This window comes from Colobus angolensis, unplaced genomic scaffold (genome assembly GCF_000951035.1).
Source record: "Colobus angolensis palliatus isolate OR3802 unplaced genomic scaffold, Cang.pa_1.0 Scaffold471, whole genome shotgun sequence".
Lineage (NCBI taxonomy): Eukaryota > Metazoa > Chordata > Mammalia > Primates > Cercopithecidae > Colobus > Colobus angolensis.
The window spans coordinates 312,581-332,861 of NW_012118166.1; the positions used below are offsets into that span (position 1 = coordinate 312,581).

General features: G+C 53.6%; 1 protein-coding gene across 1 annotated transcript in view; it reads right to left on the bottom strand.

Moving 5' to 3' along the window:
- Positions 1-8,202: 8,202 nt before the first annotated feature.
- Positions 8,203-20,281, bottom strand: part of TBX1 (T-box 1) — a 20,506-nt gene continuing 8,427 nt past the window's right edge. Inside the window, 7 exon segments of the mRNA XM_011958696.1 lie at positions 8,203-8,445; positions 15,955-15,985; positions 16,078-16,225; positions 16,336-16,424; positions 17,139-17,192; positions 17,571-17,668; positions 18,535-18,649. Of these exon segments, the coding sequence (XP_011814086.1) occupies positions 8,203-8,445; positions 15,955-15,985; positions 16,078-16,225; positions 16,336-16,424; positions 17,139-17,192; positions 17,571-17,668; positions 18,535-18,649 (778 nt within the window).

Sequence of the window (20,281 nt, forward strand, 5' to 3'; positions counted from 1 at the left end):
GAACTAGACTCGAGTCCAGCAGGCCCCCGGGGTGAGGTACAGAGGGTGACCCTGAGAGGGGTGCCAACCTCCTGCAGGACCACATGTCATTTCCAGGTTTACAGGCAGAAATCTGGAGAACATGTGTGGGACGGATTGGAAGGGTGTGGGATCCAGGTGGCCAGAGCATGGGTGGATTAGGGGAGTTCCTGGAACAGACCTGCTAAACGGAGGGCTGGACTGGGCGCTGCAGCTTGGGGCCAGGAAGGCTCCGGCGCCGGGTTGGGGGTGGGGGGCTGGATTACAGCCTGAGGGCAGCTGCACTGGGATAAGTGGATGTGACCAGCCGCCATGGGGTACGGTCGAGGAGGGCTTCCAAGGCCTGGGGATGGGGGTGTTGGATTTGTCAGTGAGACCTGCGCACCCACTGCAGGGGGTCCCAAGACCGTGCCTCCCAACCCCACTGTGAGGAACGTGGTTGCTGGGGGGCCTGGAGTCCTCGAGGGGTCCTGTGACCACTCGTCTCTGTTGGTTCCACCAAACAGGAATGTCAGTGCTGGCCGGGAAAGCAGCCCCTGGCCCAAGCTTGGAGACCGCCCGACTTGGGCACTGACCTGGCCCCACTGGACAAGGGTGGCCACCAGGTGCCCAGGACCTTTGGAGAGGGGGGTCCTGCTGCTTCTCCTTGAGTGTCCCGTGGCCAGCCACCGGGATGCATGGGGCACTCCGGGAGGGATTTTCACATCACTGAGGTGTCGGGGAGGGGAAGGGTCCTGGGTTCAGGCTGCAGTGACTGCAGGTGCTGAGGGAGCTGCACCCTGGGCACTCATCATAGGCTGTCATGGTGAGGGAAGGTGTCAGGTTCTGACATCCCCACGACAGCGGCAGGGTAGGTGGAGTGGGAGTTGGCCTTGAAGTCTCCCTGCATGCCCTTGACAGCCTTGCCAAAGGCCCCCACTGGGTACATCTGCCCCACCTCAGCTCCCACCCTGAGGGTTCTGGGCCTCTGCCCCTTCCCCTTTTTATGTCCCTGTTGTCTTTGGCATCATCACTATAGTTACAAAACTCCCTAGGTCCCACAGCCACAGGGCGTGCATCCCACATGAGGGCCCAGGTGTGTGCGCCAGCATGAGGTTGGTGAGTGGCGCTGCCTGCCGGCGTCTTACCTACAGGCCACGAAGAGCTGTGGGCAGGGATGTACAGACCTTGAGTCGACCCCTGGCCCTTGTGCGTTCAGTCAAAGGCACAAGCAGGGCGGATGGCAGGCAGCTGCCCCCTAACCTGGCCCTGAGCTGCCTGTCCCAGGCCACGTGGCGTTGAGCAGTGTCCAGGCATATCTTGTTCGGAATCTCAGTGCGCAGGGGTGGAGTCAGGGGACAGCGTGAGTCCTGCATGCCTGACATAGCCCTCACCCCTCCAGTGCACAACAGGGCCAGGTGCCCGCATTTGGGTGGCTAGGCAGACAGGGCCCTCCTTGCCAGGCAGATCCAGCTTCTGAGGCCTTAGAAACATCCTGTGGAGTGGCGGGCCCAAGACTTTCGTTCACCCGGCTGAGCTGCCTGGGAGAGCAGCAGAACCAGTGCTGGGATCCGAGCCGGCCAAGAGCAGTGCGGCCCTCCTGGTCCTGTTCCTCTCTTGAGCTGCTCTGTGGCGTCTACAGCAGGGCCATGTGGCTCTGGACAGGCCGGCCTTTGTGTCAACAGAACCTGGGTCGTGATGAATCACCATACGTATGACCAGCCTCAAAACCCCCACAAAAGAAGAAGAAGCAGTGTCCCAGTTCCAGACATCCAGCTTGGAAAAGATGTACCTGGACATTGGCGATATCTTCCTAGCAAACAGCCGCTTCCTGTAGGCCGGCAGGAACACCACCAGAGCCGGCAGTGAAGACATTTAGTGGGGAGGAGGGGTGGCCCAGAGGCAGCGCACGAGGGTCAGCATGCAGCTCCTGGGAAGAACCTGGGAGGTGACTCCTGGCCGCATGGCTGGTCGCTGCCGTCACGCCCCCAGCCAACCCACCAACTGAGAGAGGCAGCCTTTGTTCATCGGCCCTTCCACGTCTTCCTCCATAATGCTCCTGGGTAGCAGTGAGGTCTCTCAAGCCAGAGAGAACTTGGGTTTGAAAATAACGGTGGACATGTCTTGCCATTTTCGGTGCCGACTCAGATAGGTGTGTTCTACCATCCTGTGTTTTTGGGATTTTTTTTTTTTTTTTAGTCAGAGTCTCTGTCCCCCAGGCACAATCTTGGCTCAATCTTGGCAATGGCACAATCTTAGCTCACTGCAACCTCTGATTCCCGGGTTCAAGCGATTCTCCTGCCTCAGCCTCCCGAGGAGCTCAGGACCACCTACATAGTTGCACACCACCATGCCCGGCTAATTTTTTATTTTTTTATAGAGAAGGAGTCTCGCTATGTTGCCCAGGCTAGTCTCTAACTCCTGGGCTCAAGCGATTGATCCTCCCACCTCAGCCTCCTTTCAAAGCACTAGAATTACATGCCTGAGCCACTGCGCCCGGCCCACCATCCTGTTCTTATTGGAAGACTTTCCATGTGTCAAGGCGCAGGCACAATGTGGCTGGTCCTCTGCTCAGAGCCCCACAAGGCTGTGTCAGGGTGGCAGCAGGGCTGGGGTCCTTTTCTGTTCAAATCCAGATTCTTGTGGCTGTGAGCCCTTAGCCCTGGGCACTGTCCGCATGGTGGTGTCTTCATAGCCAGCAGGGGTGGCCTTGGGGTGTTCCGTGGAGTAACTTTCATGGCCCAGAGTGGGATCCTGACTGGCTGGAGCCGCGTGCTCCAGCATCCCCAGCCACTGCCTCTGGTACAGGTGGAGTGGGCTCCTCTGATTACCAGGAGCTATCAGAGGGGCAGCAGGTCCCACTCCACTGGCCAGCAGGCAGCTGTGTGCAGGGATGCGGGCCCTGGCACGTCTGCCTGGTGAGGCCCTGCCTCCAGTGCCGAGGGGCCTCCCCTTTTGATGGTGGGTGCCACCATGTGACCTCTGTGCAGCCCCAGTTTATGAGGTAAGTTCGGCCAGCACCCCATCCACAGGCGGGCAGCACTCACCCAGCAATGTGCCACCAACAGGGTCCCTCTTGGACAAGCAGCTATGTCTAGAGCCTTTTCCTTCCTCCCTGCGTGTTACTGGCAGGCTAACAGACAGCCCCAGCTCTGGGACCAGGAGAACCTGCCTCTGTCTCTGGCAGTGGGCAGCCCTGCAGGCAGATTGGGCTCAGCACGTAGACACTGAGCGGTCAGCCGGTGCGGGGAGATGATCCCAGGAAAGGCTCCAGAGTACAGCCCGGGACCCACCGCCGCTGCTGGGCGCTCCGTGTTGACGTGCTGTGCGTGTCTCCACTCCCCAGGCAACGATGTTCAGTCAGGTGTTTCCTACCTGTGTCTCTGCCAAGAAGTCACAGAACACCCTCTGCACAAAAGGACTGTTTGCACAAAGAAAAACAACCCTCTGGGGGTTCTTTAGAAACGCTTATACTCAATTAGCTAGAACTTCATGCAAAATCCCAGCGTGGAAGACAACAAGCCGGTACTGGTGAAAACTTTGCCGTGCACCTGCCCTCTACCAAGCCGCCAGCCCCACCAGCCCTGTGGTCCTAGGTGGACACAGCTGCTGCAAGATCCCCCAGGCCTGCCTCTCCTCGGGATCTCAACCTCTATACCAGATTTGCCAGCAATCCCCCTTCTCACCTTGTGGGTGGAGGGTCCCTGAGACCCCCTGTCACTCTGTCAGCTTCCCCAGGTCAGCGAGGTGTGGCTTGGCCCCCACGCATCAGCTTTTACAGGAGGCCCATTAGGAGCTGGGCAGGAGGAACAGAGGGGAGGCCAGGCAGCCACTGCTGAGTGGGACAGGTAGCCCAGCCCATGAGGCTGGCCAACTCTATGGGGGAGGTCCCACAGCACTGGCCAGGAAGTCCACATAGGAAAGCATCAAGTGAAGGATGAAGCCACGGACGATGGGGACGACGGCCACAGGGTGTGCTAAGCCGAGGAAATTAGTAGGAGGTGCTCAGCCTGTTAAATTTTTTTTGTTTTGTTTTGTTTTTTGGTTTTGTTTTAAGAGACCAGGGACAGTGGGGGTCTCACTCTGTCACCCAGGCTGGAGTGCAGTGGCATGATCATAGCTTACTGCAGCCTCCAACTAATAGTCTCAAAGAGAAATCATTAAAGCTCACTACAGGATAACATTGTAAGGAAGCACTGCATATGTTCTTTTGCTTTATTCTGTTCTTGAAAATGGAATAAAATGAGACTTGCCTCAGCCTCCCGAGTACCTCATGGCCTTTAAGTGGACTGCTTCCACCATCCAGCTGTGCAGGTGGCCTGGGAACAGCAGCACATCTGTCTTCTGCCACATCTTGCATGCACACTTGACCTCCTGACTTGGATTCTGAAACCTGTAAAATGTTGGGTGTTGAGAAATCGAGTTCATCCTGGTGCCATTATCTCTTGCTACATTAATAAACTACCTCAAACAGAGCAGCATAACAGCCATGCTGTGCACGTGGGCTCTGTGGGTCGGGAATTTGGGAGAGGCTGGGCTGAGCGGTTTGTCTACTCCATGGGGTGATGGCCAGGGCTGGAGGATCCGCTTCCACCACAGCCTCTTCACTCAAGTGCTTGGAGCCTTGGCTCCATTCAGGGGCTGGGCACAGTAGGGACCATCAACCTGAGCACCTTTAAGTGCCCTTACAGTGTGGTGGTCTCAGGGACTCAGACTTCTTACTTGGGAGCTTCAAGAGCACATCCAGCAAGCCAGGCTGGAGCCCAGAGCCTTCTGTGACCAGCCCTGGAGTCAAGGAGAAGGGACACAGATCCCCACACTGGGTGGAGGAAGGTCAAAGTGTTTGTGGCCTTTATCAAATAAGGCTTGTCCTTGTCTCTCTTTGTGTAGCAAGAAAGAGTGAACACAGACAGCTGAGGCCCCAGAAACAGGGAAGGAGCTAGAATCCATGCACATCGGCCTCACACACCATCAGTAGGTGGGAAAAGTCCAGTGTGCACCCACTCAGTTTGCACAGCCACAGGAAGCCTGCCTAGGACCACCCTGTCACTCAGCCCTGCGCATGTGATAAGACACTGACAAGGAAGGTTAGTCCTTCCTTGTCCCAACACACCAGGCAATATCTCCAAATGAAAGGACAATGCAATGGGCTCTCCCATCCGTGAAACCCAAAGAATCGCTCATCTCGGGAAGAGATGCCAAAGTGTCACAAACTGAAAGCAAACACAAAAGATGGGCTAAAGAGTTCCTCAATGTAACAGGAGGTTTTGTTATCAAAAGAGACTCAGCATTAAAAATAATAAAATACTTAAGAATTAGCTTAACCAGGGAGGTGAAAGACTTGTACCCTGAAATCTTTAAAACACTGCTGAAAGAAATTAAAACATAAATAAATGGATATACATCCCATGTTCATGGATTGGAAAACTTAATATTGTTAAGATATGCATAGTACCCAAAGGAATCTGCAGATTCAATGCATTCCCTTCAAAAATCCCAGTGACATTTTTTGTGGAAATAGAAAAAGCCATTCTGAAATTCATATGGACTCTCAAGGACCCCCTAATAGCTAAAACAATCTTAAAATGAATAAAGTTGGAGGATTCATACTTCCTGGTTTCAAAACTTATTACAAAGCTATAGTAATCAAAACAGTGTGGTACTGGCATAAAGGCAGATGTAAAGACCAATGTAATAGAATAGACAGCCTAGAAATAAACCATCATGTATATGATCCAGTGATATTTTTCTTAATTAGAAACAGGATCTCACTGTGTTGCCCAGTCTGGTCTTGAACTCCTGACCTCAAGCAGTTCTCCCACCTCTGCCTCCCAAGTAGCTGGGACTACAGATACATGCCACTGCACCTGGCTGGCCAAATGATTTTATTTTATTTCATTTTTTATTTTATTTATTTATTTATTTTGAGACGGAGTCTCGCTCTGTTGCCCAGGCTGGAGTGTGGTGGCGCGATCTCGGCTCACTGCAAGCTCTGCCTCTTAGGTTCACGCCATTCTCCTGCCTCAGCCTCCTGAGTAGCTGGGACTACAGGCACCCGCCACCACGCCTGGCTAATTTTTTGTATTTTTAGTAGAGATGGGGTTTCACCATGTTAGCCAGGAAGGTCTCGATCTCCTGATCTCGTGATCTGCCTGCCTCGGCCTCCCAAAGTACAGGTGTGAGCCACTGTGCCCGGCCCCAAAAGATTTTTAATATGTGACCATTCAGTGGGGGAAAAGACTGTTTTTTTAACAAATGATGTTGGGAAAACTGGATTTACACATGCAAAAGAATGAAGTTTGATCCCCCACCTCATACCCTGTAAACTCAAAATAGAGCTAAATTAAGACCTAAAACCATAAAACCCTTAGAAGAAAACATAGGCCAAAAGCTTCATGGCACTGGATTTAGCAATAAATTCTTGGATATGGCACCAAAGGCACATGTCACAAAAGAAAAAAATAGACAGACTGGGCTTCATGAAAATTTAAAAGTTATATGCATCAAAAGACACCATCAACAGAGTAAAAAAGCAGCCCACAGAGAAAATCTTTCAAACCATATATCTGGTAAGGGATTAATATACACAATATATAGGGAACTCCTAAAACTCAACAACAACAAAAAAGCCGATTCAAAAATGGGCCATCCTAGGTGCTGTGGTATGTACCCAGCTATTCAAGAGGCTGAGGCAAAAGGATCACTTAATACAGGAGCTGGAGTCCAGCCTGGACAACATAGTGAGACCCTGTCTCTAAAAATTAAAAATTAAAAGAAAATAGACAAATGACTTAAGTAGACATTTCTCCAAAGAAGATGTATGAGTAGCCAGCGGGCACAGCATCACTATTCATTAGGGAAATGCAAGTCAGGATTATAATGAGATAGATACTGCCTTACACCCATGAGGATGGGTACACCAAAAATAAAAACAGAAAACAAGTGTGTGGAGAAATCTGAACCTTTGTGCACGGTTGGTGGGAATGTAAAAATGGAGTAGCAGCTATGGAAAACAGTGTGGTCATTTCTCAAAATCTTAGACATAGAATTACCATATGACCCAGCAGTTCCTCTTGTGGCAGAATACCCAAGAGAACTGAAAGCAGGGCTGCAAAGATATCTCTATGCCCACGTTCATAGCAGCATTACTCACAGCAGTCAACAGGTGGGAGCAACCCAAATGTCCATTGACAGATGAATGAATCAACAAAATGTGGTACAGACATACAACAGAATAGTGTTCCGCCTTATAAAGGAAGGGAGTTCCGACACAGGCTACAACACGGATGAACCTTGAGGTCCTCACACTCAGTGAACTAAGCCAGCCACAAAAAGACAAATGCTGTGTGATTCCACTTACATGAGGGGCCTAGAGTAGTCAGATTCATAGAGACAGAGTAGAATGCTGGCTGCCAGGGGAGGGGAATAGGGACTTCTTGTTTAATGGGGACAGAGTTTCAGGTTTCTGAGATGAAGAGTTCTGAGATGGATGGTGGTGATGGCTGCACAGTCATGTGGATGGACTTCATGCCACTGAAATGTACACTTACAAAGGGCTATGATGGGAAATTTGATTTACGTGTATTTTAACTCAGTGTTAAAAACTGAAAACTAAAGGCCTGGTTAAGTCTAGCTAATTAGCAAATACATCACCTGACGTAGTTCTAATTTTTGTGGTAAGAACGTTACACACTAAATACATCGATTTTATATGTCAATTTAAAAAATAAATAAGTAAATGTGAAGGGAAAGTGCTCAAGGGGCAGTCAGGCTCACTGGGCAGCGGCACTTGGCCTCAGTGTGGTGCCCCCGCCTGGGATCCACCGGCCAGGGCTTTTCCCGAGTGATGTGAGTCAGATGCTCATCCCCAGGAGGGTGCTAAGAGCACGTCTGAGAAAGAATAAGAACGGGCTAGAGAAAAGCATCGCTACTACTTTCAGAACCAGTTTGAGGGAATCATCCTCAGTGTGTGGGTGTCTGGACTGAGGTGTTTAAGGCATTTTTGGATCAGATATGTTAAGCTTGTAGTTTTCATTAAATATTTAGAAGTGTTTATAATGAGTTTACAGTCAATGTTGAAATGTGAGGAGAAATTTACTTTGTTTTATCCAACAAGTTTTGATTTATCAACTGAGAGTGTGACTCTGTAGAGAAGTATTTATTACAAAACATGCGATTTATTCATACTGGAATTTACTGAACAAGTCACTGTTTTTTAATTTTGGAAATTTCAAACAGGAACTGAAGTGAAGGGAAACACGACAATTCCATGTGCCCATGGCCCGGCGTCCTCCCGGCCACCAGGCCCTGGGTGTTGAAGGGTTGGTAGTCTGCGGGGCAGGGGAGCCCCAGGTTCACACGGCCACCTGCATCCCTCAGAAGCTCCACTGCTCTCTATGGTGTGTTCCTGGACATCTCAGCTTTCACTTCCTTGTCCTTCAGGACATGTTCACATGGGTGACAACCCCATCCCATGGGAGTGGATGAAGTGCCATGTCAGAGGTGCCTCTCTTTTCTTGTAGATGAGACTGCACAAATGTCCAGTGTCTGAACTGCATGGAAGGACAGGACAGGACTGGATTTCCCAATGAGCCGAGCCACCCACAGGACACGGACACGGCCTCCACAGCCACACCAGGTCCCACCTCAGCACAGCACATGCCTTTCCAACAGTCAGTGACCCCAAGGAAAGACGTCAGATCAGGGAACTAGATCTCCCCCTTACCTACTTTTATTTATTTTATTTGTTTGAGACGGAGTCCTATTATCACCCAGGCTGGAGAGCAGGGGCGTGATCTCAGTTCACTGCAACCTCTGCCTCCCAAGTTCAAGCAGTTCTCCTGCCTCAGCCTCCCAAGTAGCTGAGATTACAGGCGCCTGCCACGACGCCCAGCTAACTTTTGTATTTTTAGTAGAGATGGGGCTTCACCATGTTGACCAGGCTGATCTCAAAACTACTGGGCTCAAATGATCTGCCTGCCTCAGCCTCCCGAAGTTCTGGGATTGCAGGCGTGAGACACTGCGTCCGGTCCCCCTTACCTACTTTTAGAAATAAGGAGCAACAGGCCAGGCACAGTGGCTCATGCTTATAAAATCAACATTTTGGGAGGCTGAGGCGGGCGGATCACCTGAGGTCAGAAGTTTGAGACCAGCCTGGCCAACATGGTGAAACCCCGTCTCTACTAAAAATGCAAAAATTAACCAGACGTGGTGGTGCAAGCCTGTAATCCCAGCTATTCAGGAGGTTGAGGCAGGAGGATTGCTTGAGCCCAGGAGGCGAAGTTTGCAGTGAGCTGAGACTGCGCCATTGCACTCCAGCCTGGGCAACAAGAACGAAACTCCGTCTCAAAAAAAAAAAGAAAAGAAAAGAAAGAAAAGAAAAGAAATAAGGAGCAATGGCTGGGTGCAGTGGCTCATACCTATAATCCCAGTACTTTGGAGGGCAAAAGCAGGAGGATCACTTGAGCTCAGGAGTTTGAGACTAGCCTGGGCAACATAGTGAGACCCCATCTCTAACAACAACAACAACAACAAAGCCAGGTGTGGTGGCACACACCTGTAGTCCTAGCTATTCGGGAGACTGAGGAGGAAGGATCGCTTGAGACTAGGAGGTTGAGGCTGAGGCTGCAGTGAGCCTTGATCACGATGCCACTGCACTTCAGCCTGGGTGACAGAGCAAGATCCTGTCTCTTGAAATAAGGAGCAGGAACGTGCTGTTTTACTAGTTAAGAATAACAAATCCTGGTTGGGCGTGGTGGCTCACACCTGTAATCCTAGCACTTTGGGAGGCCAAGGCAAGAGGATCACTTGAACCCCGGAGTCTGAGACCAACCTGAGCAACATGGCAAAAGCCCATCTCCACAAAAAACTTAAAAATTAGCTGGGCATGGTGGTGCATGCCTGTGTTCCCAGCTACACAGAAGGTTGATGGGGGAGGATCACTTGAGCCTAGGAGGTCGAGGCTGCCGTGAGCCATGATCACACCACTGCACTCCAGGCTGGGTGGCAGAGGGAGACCCTGTCTCAAAAAAAAAAAAAAAAAAAAAAAAAGAGTAACAACACATCCTGAACCTGTGCCCAGCACACTGTGAAACCCAGTGAAAGGGGCTGAGAGAGGATGGAGAGGGGGAGACAAAAAGGACTGATACCCAGAATGGATCAAAACAGAGAGGGCGTGGGAAAGGCCAGCACACTCTTTATCTATAAGAGTAGAACTTAACGTTCAATAACATGCACCCTCCATAGCATATGGGATTGAGCGTTACCCAGGAAGCTCCTCCTCCCCGTGTGCCGGCCCTTCCTGCCTGCACTGGCTGACCTGTGTTCTGCACCGTGGTTTTGCCTATTCCCAGACAGCTTATAAACAGAGCCACGCACACGGCACCACCCGAGCCTGCTTCCTCCCCTCAGCGAGATAAAGTCAAGACTCATCCAGATTGCCTGCGTCCGTAGGTCATTGCTTTTCATCCACTCACTGGCAGAGGCACACACGGGTAGTGTGCTGGCTCTGAGTTGGCAGCTGGCATGCACGTCGGCTACCAGCCTCTGCCTCCATCCCTTGAAGGTAGGCGTGCTTTCCTGAAGCCTTGCACACCCAGACTGATCACATGCGGTTCTGCTTTTCAGGCCCAGTGGCTGCCCTTGAGACATGACTCCTCCCTCCCTGGGTGGGAGACCCAGCTTCTAAGCAGGGCAAGCAGGCCTGGCCCTGGGGTGGCCCGAGGTCCCCTCCTACACCCATCTCCGAGGTGATCCTGCCTCTGCAGAGCCCTCCACCCCCCGCAGGCCCCTGGGTGTCAACTGTCCCTCCCTGCCCGAACATGAGCTCTTGTAGAGCAGGCACTGTGTGTCTTGCGTTCATGGGATGGATACTTTGGCACCTTTGCCTTACCCTCCCAAAAGGGGCCACGCGTCTTCCTCCTGAGGAACTGGGTTCCTAAGGAAAGCTATAGAGCACCATATTGTGTAGGGACAGAGAAACCACCCCTGAGAGAGAGGGAGACCATGGGCAGGCACGGAGCACTGGCCTCAGAGCTGGGGTGGACACGGGCCACAGCACTGCCTGTCCCTGGGGAAGCCACTGGGACTTCCAGGTGGTTTCAGAGGCACTAGCGGCCACGGATGGTGAGAACTCCCTCCCACCTATGCCCACGTGGCTTACACCTTCCACTCGGGAGCTGGTGGGACTTGCCTGGGGCCTGAGCACTTGGAGGGGCCACCTCCAGTGACGGCTCCGGTAACCCTCCATCTCCCTGCAAGGCTGTCACCAGCCTTCTCCAGCACAGCCTTCTCCAGCACAGCCTGGCAGCCTCCCTCAAAGCCCGCCTCACTGCAGCCAGATCCCTCAGGCTCCAGGCGAGCACTCCAGGCTATGCTGCCTCACTGGGGAGTCTGGGCCCACTTGGGCAGGGGGAGGAGTGCGGAGAGGGCCCTGGAGCACCACTTCATGCCAGGTAGGACTTGGGAGCTTCTGGCCTCAGAATATTTGGGGCTGCACCACTAGCTGCTTCAGACAGGGTGCGGCCATGTGGGAAGGCCTCGCCACAGCAGTCCATGGCTCCGGACCTGTGGCTCCGAGTGTACATTGCAGAGGGTGGACAGCATCCCCCGTCTCCACCCACCAGATGCCAGAAGCACCCCGACCCAGTGTCCTAGGCACTGTCAGACACCCCAGGGGACAAGACTGCTCCTGCTAAAAAAAACCCACTGCGTTAGAGGCAGATAGGGAATTGGTCAATCCAAGATGAAGAGCAGTGGCTTGTGCAACCTGTAGATGATCCAGGATTTTTAAATTGTTAAACATACATTTAAAAACACAAATTTTGGCCGGGCGCAGTGGCTCACTCCTATTACCCCAGCACTTTGGGAGGCTGAGGTGGGTGGATCACCTGAGGTCAGGGGTTTGAGACCAGCCTGGCCAACATGGTGAAACCCCGTTTCTACCAAAAATACAAAAATTAGCTGGGTGTGTTGGCAGATGCCTGTGATCCCAGCTACTTGGGAGGCTGAGGCAGGAGAATCACTTGAACCCAGGAGGTGGAGGTTGCAGTGAGCCAAGATCACACCACTATACTCCAGCCTAGGTGACAAGGGACAAACTCCATTTCAAAAAAATAAAAACAAAAAACCCATAAATTTGGCCAGGTGTGGTGGCTCACACCTATAATCCCAGCAGTTTGGGAGGCCGAGGTGAAAGGAGAGCCTGAGCCCGAGTTCGAGGCCAGCCTGGGCAACCCAGTGAGACCCTGTCTCTATAAAAAATAATGAATGTGCCATTGTTACCATGTTGAAGTACACAATTCAGTGGTATTAAGTGTATTCCCAATGCTATGCATCCACCTCCAGATGAATGCAAAATGGAACCTCTGTCCCCACTAGACACCAACTCCCCATTCCCCACCCCCAGCACCTAACGATCCCCATTCTCCTGTTTCTTGAATCTGACTACTTGAGGTGCCTCATGCAAGTGGAATTGTACACTACAATATGTGTCCTTTGTGACTGGCTCAATTCACGGAGCGTAAGGACCTCAGGGTTCATCCATGTTGTAGCATGTGACAGAATTCCCTTCCTTTTTAAGGCTGGATAATACTCCACGGTACACACACACCACATTTTGTTGATCCATTCATTTATCGGTGGACACTCGGCTCGCCTCCACCTTTTGCTATTGTGAGTAATACTGCTGTGAACATAGGTGGAGAAATCTCTCTTTGAGACTCTGCTTTCAATTCTCCTGGGTATTTTCCCAGAAGTGGAATTGCTGGATCATACGGTAATTCTATGTAGAATTTTAATTTATCTTAGAGACAAGATCTTGCTATGTCACCAGGCTGGAGTGGAATGGTGTGATCACAGCTTACCGCAGCCTGGAACTCCTCAGCTCAAGCGATCCTCCTGCCTCAGTCTACCAAGTAGCTGCCCAGGCGGGTCTTGAACTTCTGGCTTCAAGCAGTCTTCCTGCTTCACCCTCCCTAACAGCTGTATAATTTTTCAAGGACCCACCACGCTATTCCCCGCAGCAGCTGCACCATCTTACAGTCCCACCAGCAGTGTAGACGGCTTCCAGGGGCTCCACGTCCTCACCAATATGTGTTGTTTTCTGTTTTTGTTTTTTAAAAACATCATCATCCTAATGGATATCCAGGTCTTTAATATTCACCTTGAATCACCTTCTGGGTATACATGCGATAGGATCTCTGTCCTGCAGCACCAATTCTTATTGGGGAAGAGACCTGTGCGTGGGAAACAGCTACTACTGGAATAGCCACTACTGGAGGGAAACTCAGCAGCTGAGGGTAGAGAGGCAAGGTGGGCTTTGCCAGGCAAATCTCCCTCAGCACCTCAGGAAGGAGGCCACACTGGTGCCCAGGGGTCTGGCCCACCCTGAGACCACTCCCCTTCTGGCAGTGACCACGTCAGGGTGCCGAGATGCCTGGGGCTCCATCCTGCAGTCACCTATTAGAGGGACAGGACTGCGTGAGGCCTGAGGACTCAGGAGAGCAGGTGGAGGCCAGGAGGTGACAGTGGCAGCTGGGGGCCAGCCCTGCAGTAAACTTCCCAGGCAGTGACTGGGCATGGGCTCTCCTGAAGGGGGTGCCTGCCTGGAGATGGCCCCTTCTGGCTGGCCACCTGGAAGGAGGGAGGGTCCTCCAAAGAGGACCACACAGCCAAGCTGGAGGGGCTACCTGGAAACGCCTCTGTGGGGTGCTAGGGTGCCCCCAGTTGCAAGTCTCTCTCATAACTAGGCTGTTTCTTTCCAGCACCTGCCACGCAGGGTGATGGGTATCTTGGGATGTGCTCCTATGTGTTGGTGTCCACCTCCTGGCAGTCCATTCCCCACCTAGACCTTCCTCTGGGGCCTGAGCAGCAGCCCTTGTCCCCAGAGCCCGGGCCCTGCAGGCTCTCCCAGGAGGTGGCGGAGCAGGCAGGCTTTCAGATCGGTCAGCTGCATCTTAATAAAGCTGCTTGTTTTTCTTAGTCCCTTGAGACTTGACTTATTGTTATCAGAAGGGTGATTATTTGCATGGAAGTGGCTGTTTCCGTATTTTGCCTCAGCTCAACACCCGAGCTCGTATAGCTCCAAATCCGCAGAGGAACAATGCCACCAGCTAGCAGCCACTCTGCGGTGCCCGGGCTTCCTGTGTAGCCCAGGCCTCGCCTGCAGTCCTAGCAGCACTCGACTGCAGGAATCCCACCAGCCTGAGGCGACAGGGAAGGGGACCTGTGTCCTGCCAGTGACCCTGATTCTGTACCTTATCACAAAGGTGGACTGGAGAAGGGCGCCCGGCCGCTCCTGAGAACGAGCCCTGCGGTGAAGGTCCCTACCCTGCTCTGGGAGGATGTACTGCCTCATGGCTGAAGGTCCAAACCACGGCCATGAGCAGTTGGATAGACTGGGGACTGTTTTGTGGCCTTGCTGCCGTCACCATCTTCGTTCTGTGATGATGTCAGAAGAAAAAAAGCTGTCTTGGGGAGTAATCCAGAAAACACATTCTGAGATAAAGGATGAATTCAGAAATGGAGGGGAAAAAAAAACTATTGGAGAAAAGGGCTGGGCACGGTGGCTCACACCTGTAATCCCAGCAATTTGAGAAGCTGAGGCTGAAGGCTCACTTGAGGCCAAGAGTTCAAGAGCCAGGAGTTCAAGACCAGCCTGGGCAACATAGCAAGACTCATATGTCGCTACAAAATAATAGCAGAGTGTGGTGGCACATGCCTGTACTCCCAGCTAATCAGAAGGCTGAGTCTGGAGGATAGCTTCAGTCCCGGAGTTCGGGGCCGCAGTGAACCATGATCACACCACTGCACTCCAGCGTGGGCAACAGAGCAAGACCCTGTCTCATAAAGAAAAAAAGGCCAACATGGTGAAATCCCATGTCTACTAAAAATACAAAAATTAGCCGGGCGTGGTGGCAGACATCTGTAATCCCAGCTACTTAGGAGGCTGATGCAGGAGAATCACTTGAACCCAGGAGGCAGAAGTTGCAGTGAACCGAGATTATGCCACTGCACTCCAGCCTGAGCGACAGAGCAAGACTCCATCTCAAAAAACAAACAAAAAAAACGTTGAGAGGAATTGAGGCTAGAGTGACAGAGGAATGAAGAGATGGGGAAGACTGGGGATGTGCAGAGAGGGGTGTCCTGAGAAACGACGTGAGTGAAGAGTGAGGTCCTAGAAGGACAGGGCCACTGCAGGGGCTGGAGACAGAAGCCAGGGTCACCACCTGCAAGAAAGTCACCCAGAGCAAGACGCTGGCACCCAGCGTTGCCCCAGGCCACAGTGGGCACACAGACATGGGCCTCAACTGCAGGATCCTGGCAACTGCCACTGCACCATGGTTTCATGTGCAGCCAAGATCCTTCAGTTAGGCTGAGACCCCCCACTTTGATTAAGAGAGATACCAACTTCAGAGGTGTTGAAATGCAGGCAAAAAACCCTGTGCAACTCAGAATTGGTGAAATGGGGAGATGCACCCCAAAGCTTCCGGGGATCTTTACTGCAGGAGGGGGGCCTGGGCTGGCCACAGAGCAGAGGATGCCGGCGGGGCCGGGAGGAGAGGATTACGTGCTTACTTTGTGCAATTGAAAGCTGATAGATAACGGATGTTGACAATGCCATCACCCTTTATAATTAAGAAGATAATTTAATTACTGCTATTAAAATCTAAGCCTCTCCCCCACATGGGCTGGTTTTAGCAAAATATTCTGGTTCTGCTCTTTCCCACACACAGACCTGGCAGCGGTTAAAGAGAGACACTGAGTCTCCGGAGTTTCATCTGAGGAGCCCATCTGGTTTCAAGTAGTACAACAAGCAGGAAAGGGAATTGAATCAAAGGCATCAGTTGTGTTTTTTGAAATCCAGAAAATGTGTGAGGTAGCATCAGGGAAAAAGGTCTCATCCTGCCCCCCCAGGCCTGGGTGCCACTATGCCAGGCTGGGGGTCCGTGTCCCCACCTGCTCCTTGGCCAGGCTCTGCAGGGTGCTCCTTCGGCGGGGAGGGGGGTGAAGGAGCTTGGCAAGGAGGAGGGGCAGGATGGTGCAGATGCTTGTGGACCCTGCCTAAGCACACAGACTCACTGGAACCCATAGGGAGGAGAGAAGTAGGAATGAACGTCCCTGTGCCCATGGCTGACACAGGCCTCCACTGTTGACAGAGAGCTTCTCCACACAAGGCGGAGGTCAGCACCCCAGCTGAAGGGGAAACTGAGTCTCTGGAACATGGAGTCTGTGAAACACAGGCCACATGCTCTCCCCTGGTGCCCACCTCCTGGTTGGGCTGCACTGCCTGACACACTGGGGCCATCCCTTTCATCCTAGAAGCAGCTCCTTGCCCACCACTCTCCCTCCACCAGCGAGAGGTGAGGCTCCCTCTGCCCTCGGCAGCTGTGGCCACGTGGAATCCTCTGGTATGCAGGTGCTTTGATCTGCGGCACACCTGGAGATCAGGGCCTCAGCCTCACACAACTGTCATCGCATGGATCCCACACACCCCATGGACTTCCCCAGCTGGAGGGTGCGCCGCAGGGTGGGGCCTGGAGCCCACCAGGCCAGGGTCTCATCTCCACCAGGCCAGGGTCTCGTCTTCCTCCGCAGCTCAAGGTGCCACCAAACAGTCTCGCCTTGTCCCACAGCCAAGCCCCAGTGTGCTCCTGCCTCTGCACCTCCAATGCTTTCCTGGGTGAGAAGCCCCTCTGAGCAGTGGTGTGCCCATCATCCCTTCAACAAAGGGGCACATGCTGCAGAAGGCAGCAGTGGGGGGTCCTCTGGAAACAGGGAACAGGGCTACTGTAGGATCGTCCAGCTACACCCCGAGGCCCTGGGGTCCTAGAAGCCTTCTGTGGATGCAGTGGTGTGAAGGGGTGTGGATGGTCCGTTCTTAGTCAGGAGTGTATCTACTTCTTGCGTTGTGCATCTGTTGTTTTTGGAGTTTTTGGGAGTGAGGAGTCTGGGGGCCCTTCTGTTCTCTTGTCCTCCTGAGTTCTGGCAGCTGGACGTCTGGAGCCAGGCTAGGGGAGGGGAACGGGGCCTCTGGACCAGCTAGGGAACCTGGAGGAGGATGCTTGGGGGAAGTCCAACAGCTGGGGGGGAGCCTCTAGGGGAACAGCGGTGGGCCGAGCCCCCTATCCCCTACACCGTACTGCCCAGCACAGTAGCGTACAGAAGGGGTAGGGCAGGTGTGCTCGACGAGGAATCTAAAACAGGGAACAAGAAGGGGAAGGAAGAACGGCCACTGTCAGTCCAGTAGCGCAGCTAGGACAAATCACCATAGGCCTGGTGGCTTATAAACAATGGACAGTTATTTCTCCCAGTTCTGGAGGCTGGAGGTCTGTAAGCAGGGTAGCACTCAGCTAATCCTGGTCATGAGGGCTCCACACTCGCGACCTAATCACCCCCTAAAGGCTCCATCTCCTGCCGCCATCACCTTGGGGGTGAACGTTCAGATCACAGCTGTCACAGAGGAAGCTGCTGGAAGCCAAGCCTTAGGGCAGCTGCCCATGGGAACGTCAGCTCCACAGGAACGGCCAGGAATGGCACAGCAATGGCTGGGGCATTGGCCAGACAGCGCCCACGGTGGGCAGGCAATCACCGGGCACTGGTTGAGGACTGAGCACATGAGGGACAGTGAGCAGCGGCGTGCACCAGTCTTGAAGACACACAGCAGCGGAAGCTGCCACCCAGACGCCGGCCTGCGAGCTCTCATTTACAAGTTCTCAGATGCACAAACTCATTTATGGGGGTGGAGAGGAGGAAACCCACGCCTCTGTGGGCCACTGCCCAGCGTGGAGCGCCCTCAGCAGCAACAGCAGCAGTGTGGTGACCCATGGCCTGTAAGCCACGGAGCACCTGGAATGGGGCCAGTGAGGACCTGAATGTTTAATGAATCCTAATTCATTAGGACATGTGGCTGAGTGTGATGGCTCATGCCTGTAAGCCCAGCACTTTGGAAGACCAAGGCAGATGGATCACCTGAGGTCAGGAGTTCACGACCAACCCGGCCAACATGGTGAAACTCCGTCTCTACTAAAAAAAATACAAAAATTAGCCGGGCACGATGGTACATGCCTGTAGTCCCAGCTATTCGGGAGGCCGAAGCAGAAGAAACCCCTTGAACCCGGGAGGCAGAGATTGCGGTGAGCCGAGTTTGCACCATGGCACTCCAACCTGGGCAACAGAGCGCGACTCAGTCTCAAAACAAAAAAAAAGAATGTGAATAGCCCTGGATGGCCAGTGGCGGCCCTGCTGGATAGCTGGGTGCTCCATTTTGCGTGGCCATCCCAACAGGAGGGGCACGTTAACAGGCCAGTTTGCTGCACAGCCAAGGTCCTTGCACATTGCTGTGTGTCCCACCCTCATTTACAAACACTGTGTTTGCTCTTTGTTCAGGGGAGAGCTTTTCCTCCCTTTAGCTTTGAACAAAACCAAGGTGGAGGTCTCGAATGGCAGCCCCTCCGCACACCCTGGATGTGGAGTATGGAATGGCTGCTTTCTGACCACAAGAGAGGGAGGCCCTCTGCAGTGCAAAGCCCCGCCCACTGTGGGGCACATGGGTAATGGCTGCCCCAAGTTCACGCTGGTGTGGATCAGGACTCGGGAATGGGCATCCACAGCCATCCTCCAGAATGCATCTCCAAAACTGTGTTCACGGAGCCTGCAGGCCACAGGGGCAGATGCTGCAGAGGTCTTCACACTCTGGTGCTAGATGCCCTTTGAAGCTTTAGATGGCCCCTGGAGAACCCCTCCCACCCTAGACTGGCCTCTGGGAATGGTTCCTGCCATTCAATTACTAAGAACCCGGCTCACTTCACGCTGCCAGGGCAAACATGGATACGAAGAACAGGTCCATCGAGAGTGAACATCTGGAAACTCCTGGCTGTGCCCTCGGAGAGGTAGCACTCAGGCTGCCGCTACCACGTGGGGTGATGAGCCAAGTGGCCTAGAAGGCAGCAGTTGCCACAAACACACTGGGACAGGCACGGGAGGTGGGGGACAGAGCCTCGGCCACGTGCACTTCCCGTTCATCTTGTGTCCAAGTCAGCAGCCTTGGCGCTGACCGGCTGTCAGCCCTTCCTGCTTGCGCTCAGGAAGGGAGGGATCAAAGAGTTCCTCTTGCCCCATCCCTGGTGTTGAGTTAACAGGGAAAGGTCCCTTAGCCACCTGGCCTGGGAAAAATGCTTCACACACAGGTCTCAAGATGACTCATGGCCACTGTCATTGTGCCCCCTGGCCAGGTCACTCCGTAGGGACACTCACAGCAAATAAAGTCAATAAGCAGGGAACACGCGGGCCTGGGCCGGCAGGGGAAATGCTAGCAGAACAGTGCTGCCTGTTTTTGTCTTTCCATGATCCCATCCCGGTCAGAGGCTTCTCCCGTTCCCAGCAGCGACCGGCAGTGTCTGTCATGACCCTTCTTCCCAATTTCCATGGAAAAGCACAAGCATCTGTCCCGAAAACAGGCCAGGGCGCAGGCCCAAGTCCCAGAATAGGGACAACTGCAGGTGTGAGGAATTTAAATAAAAAGGCAGGATGCACACCTGGGCGGTACCACCAGCCCTGGGGAGGTTGGGATGAGACGGCACGGTGGGAAGGTGGGGGGAGTGCACAGGCCTGGCAGGAGGGGCCTCGGAGAGGGGAGGGGCAGTGGAAGCCCCTTTGGGGCGGGGAGAGGGCAGGGGGCGTGGCAGACAAGGCGCAGTGGGACCCGGACCGACCTAGTCTGCAGGGATTGGGGCTGGGGAGGCCCTGAGGGCCCCGAGCCACCCTGGGCTCGCTGTCCGAAAGATTCCCAATACGATCTAACTGGGCGCAAATAAATGGACACGCAGGCGGCTTCCAAAAGAGGCGAAACCGTTTATCAAGTCGGCGCCGGCGCGGTATCTACAGTATCTACAATATCTACACTATCTACACCGCCTGCAGGCGGGGCTCTCGGGTTGTCTACACTGCAACTGCCGGCCGGGCTGCGGGCGACGCGGTCTCAGGGAGAACAATAAATATCACTTCCTTCCGCCTGCGACCGGGCGCTTTGGCACTGGCGGGCGGGGACCCCGTGGCCCTCGGGGCCGGGGAAGGACCCGCGGTGGCTCCAGGGACTGGGGAACCGGGATACTTCGATAGCCCAAGGGGCTGGGGGGTGGCGAGGGGGACCCCATGGCTTCGAGGCTGGGGAAGGGGAGACCCGAGGTGGCCCCTGGGACTGAAGGAACGTATTTCTTGCCGGCCCTTGGGGCAGGGTGGCCGGGTCCCGCGAACCTCGGGGCTGTGCGGGGCCGGGGCGGTGGCG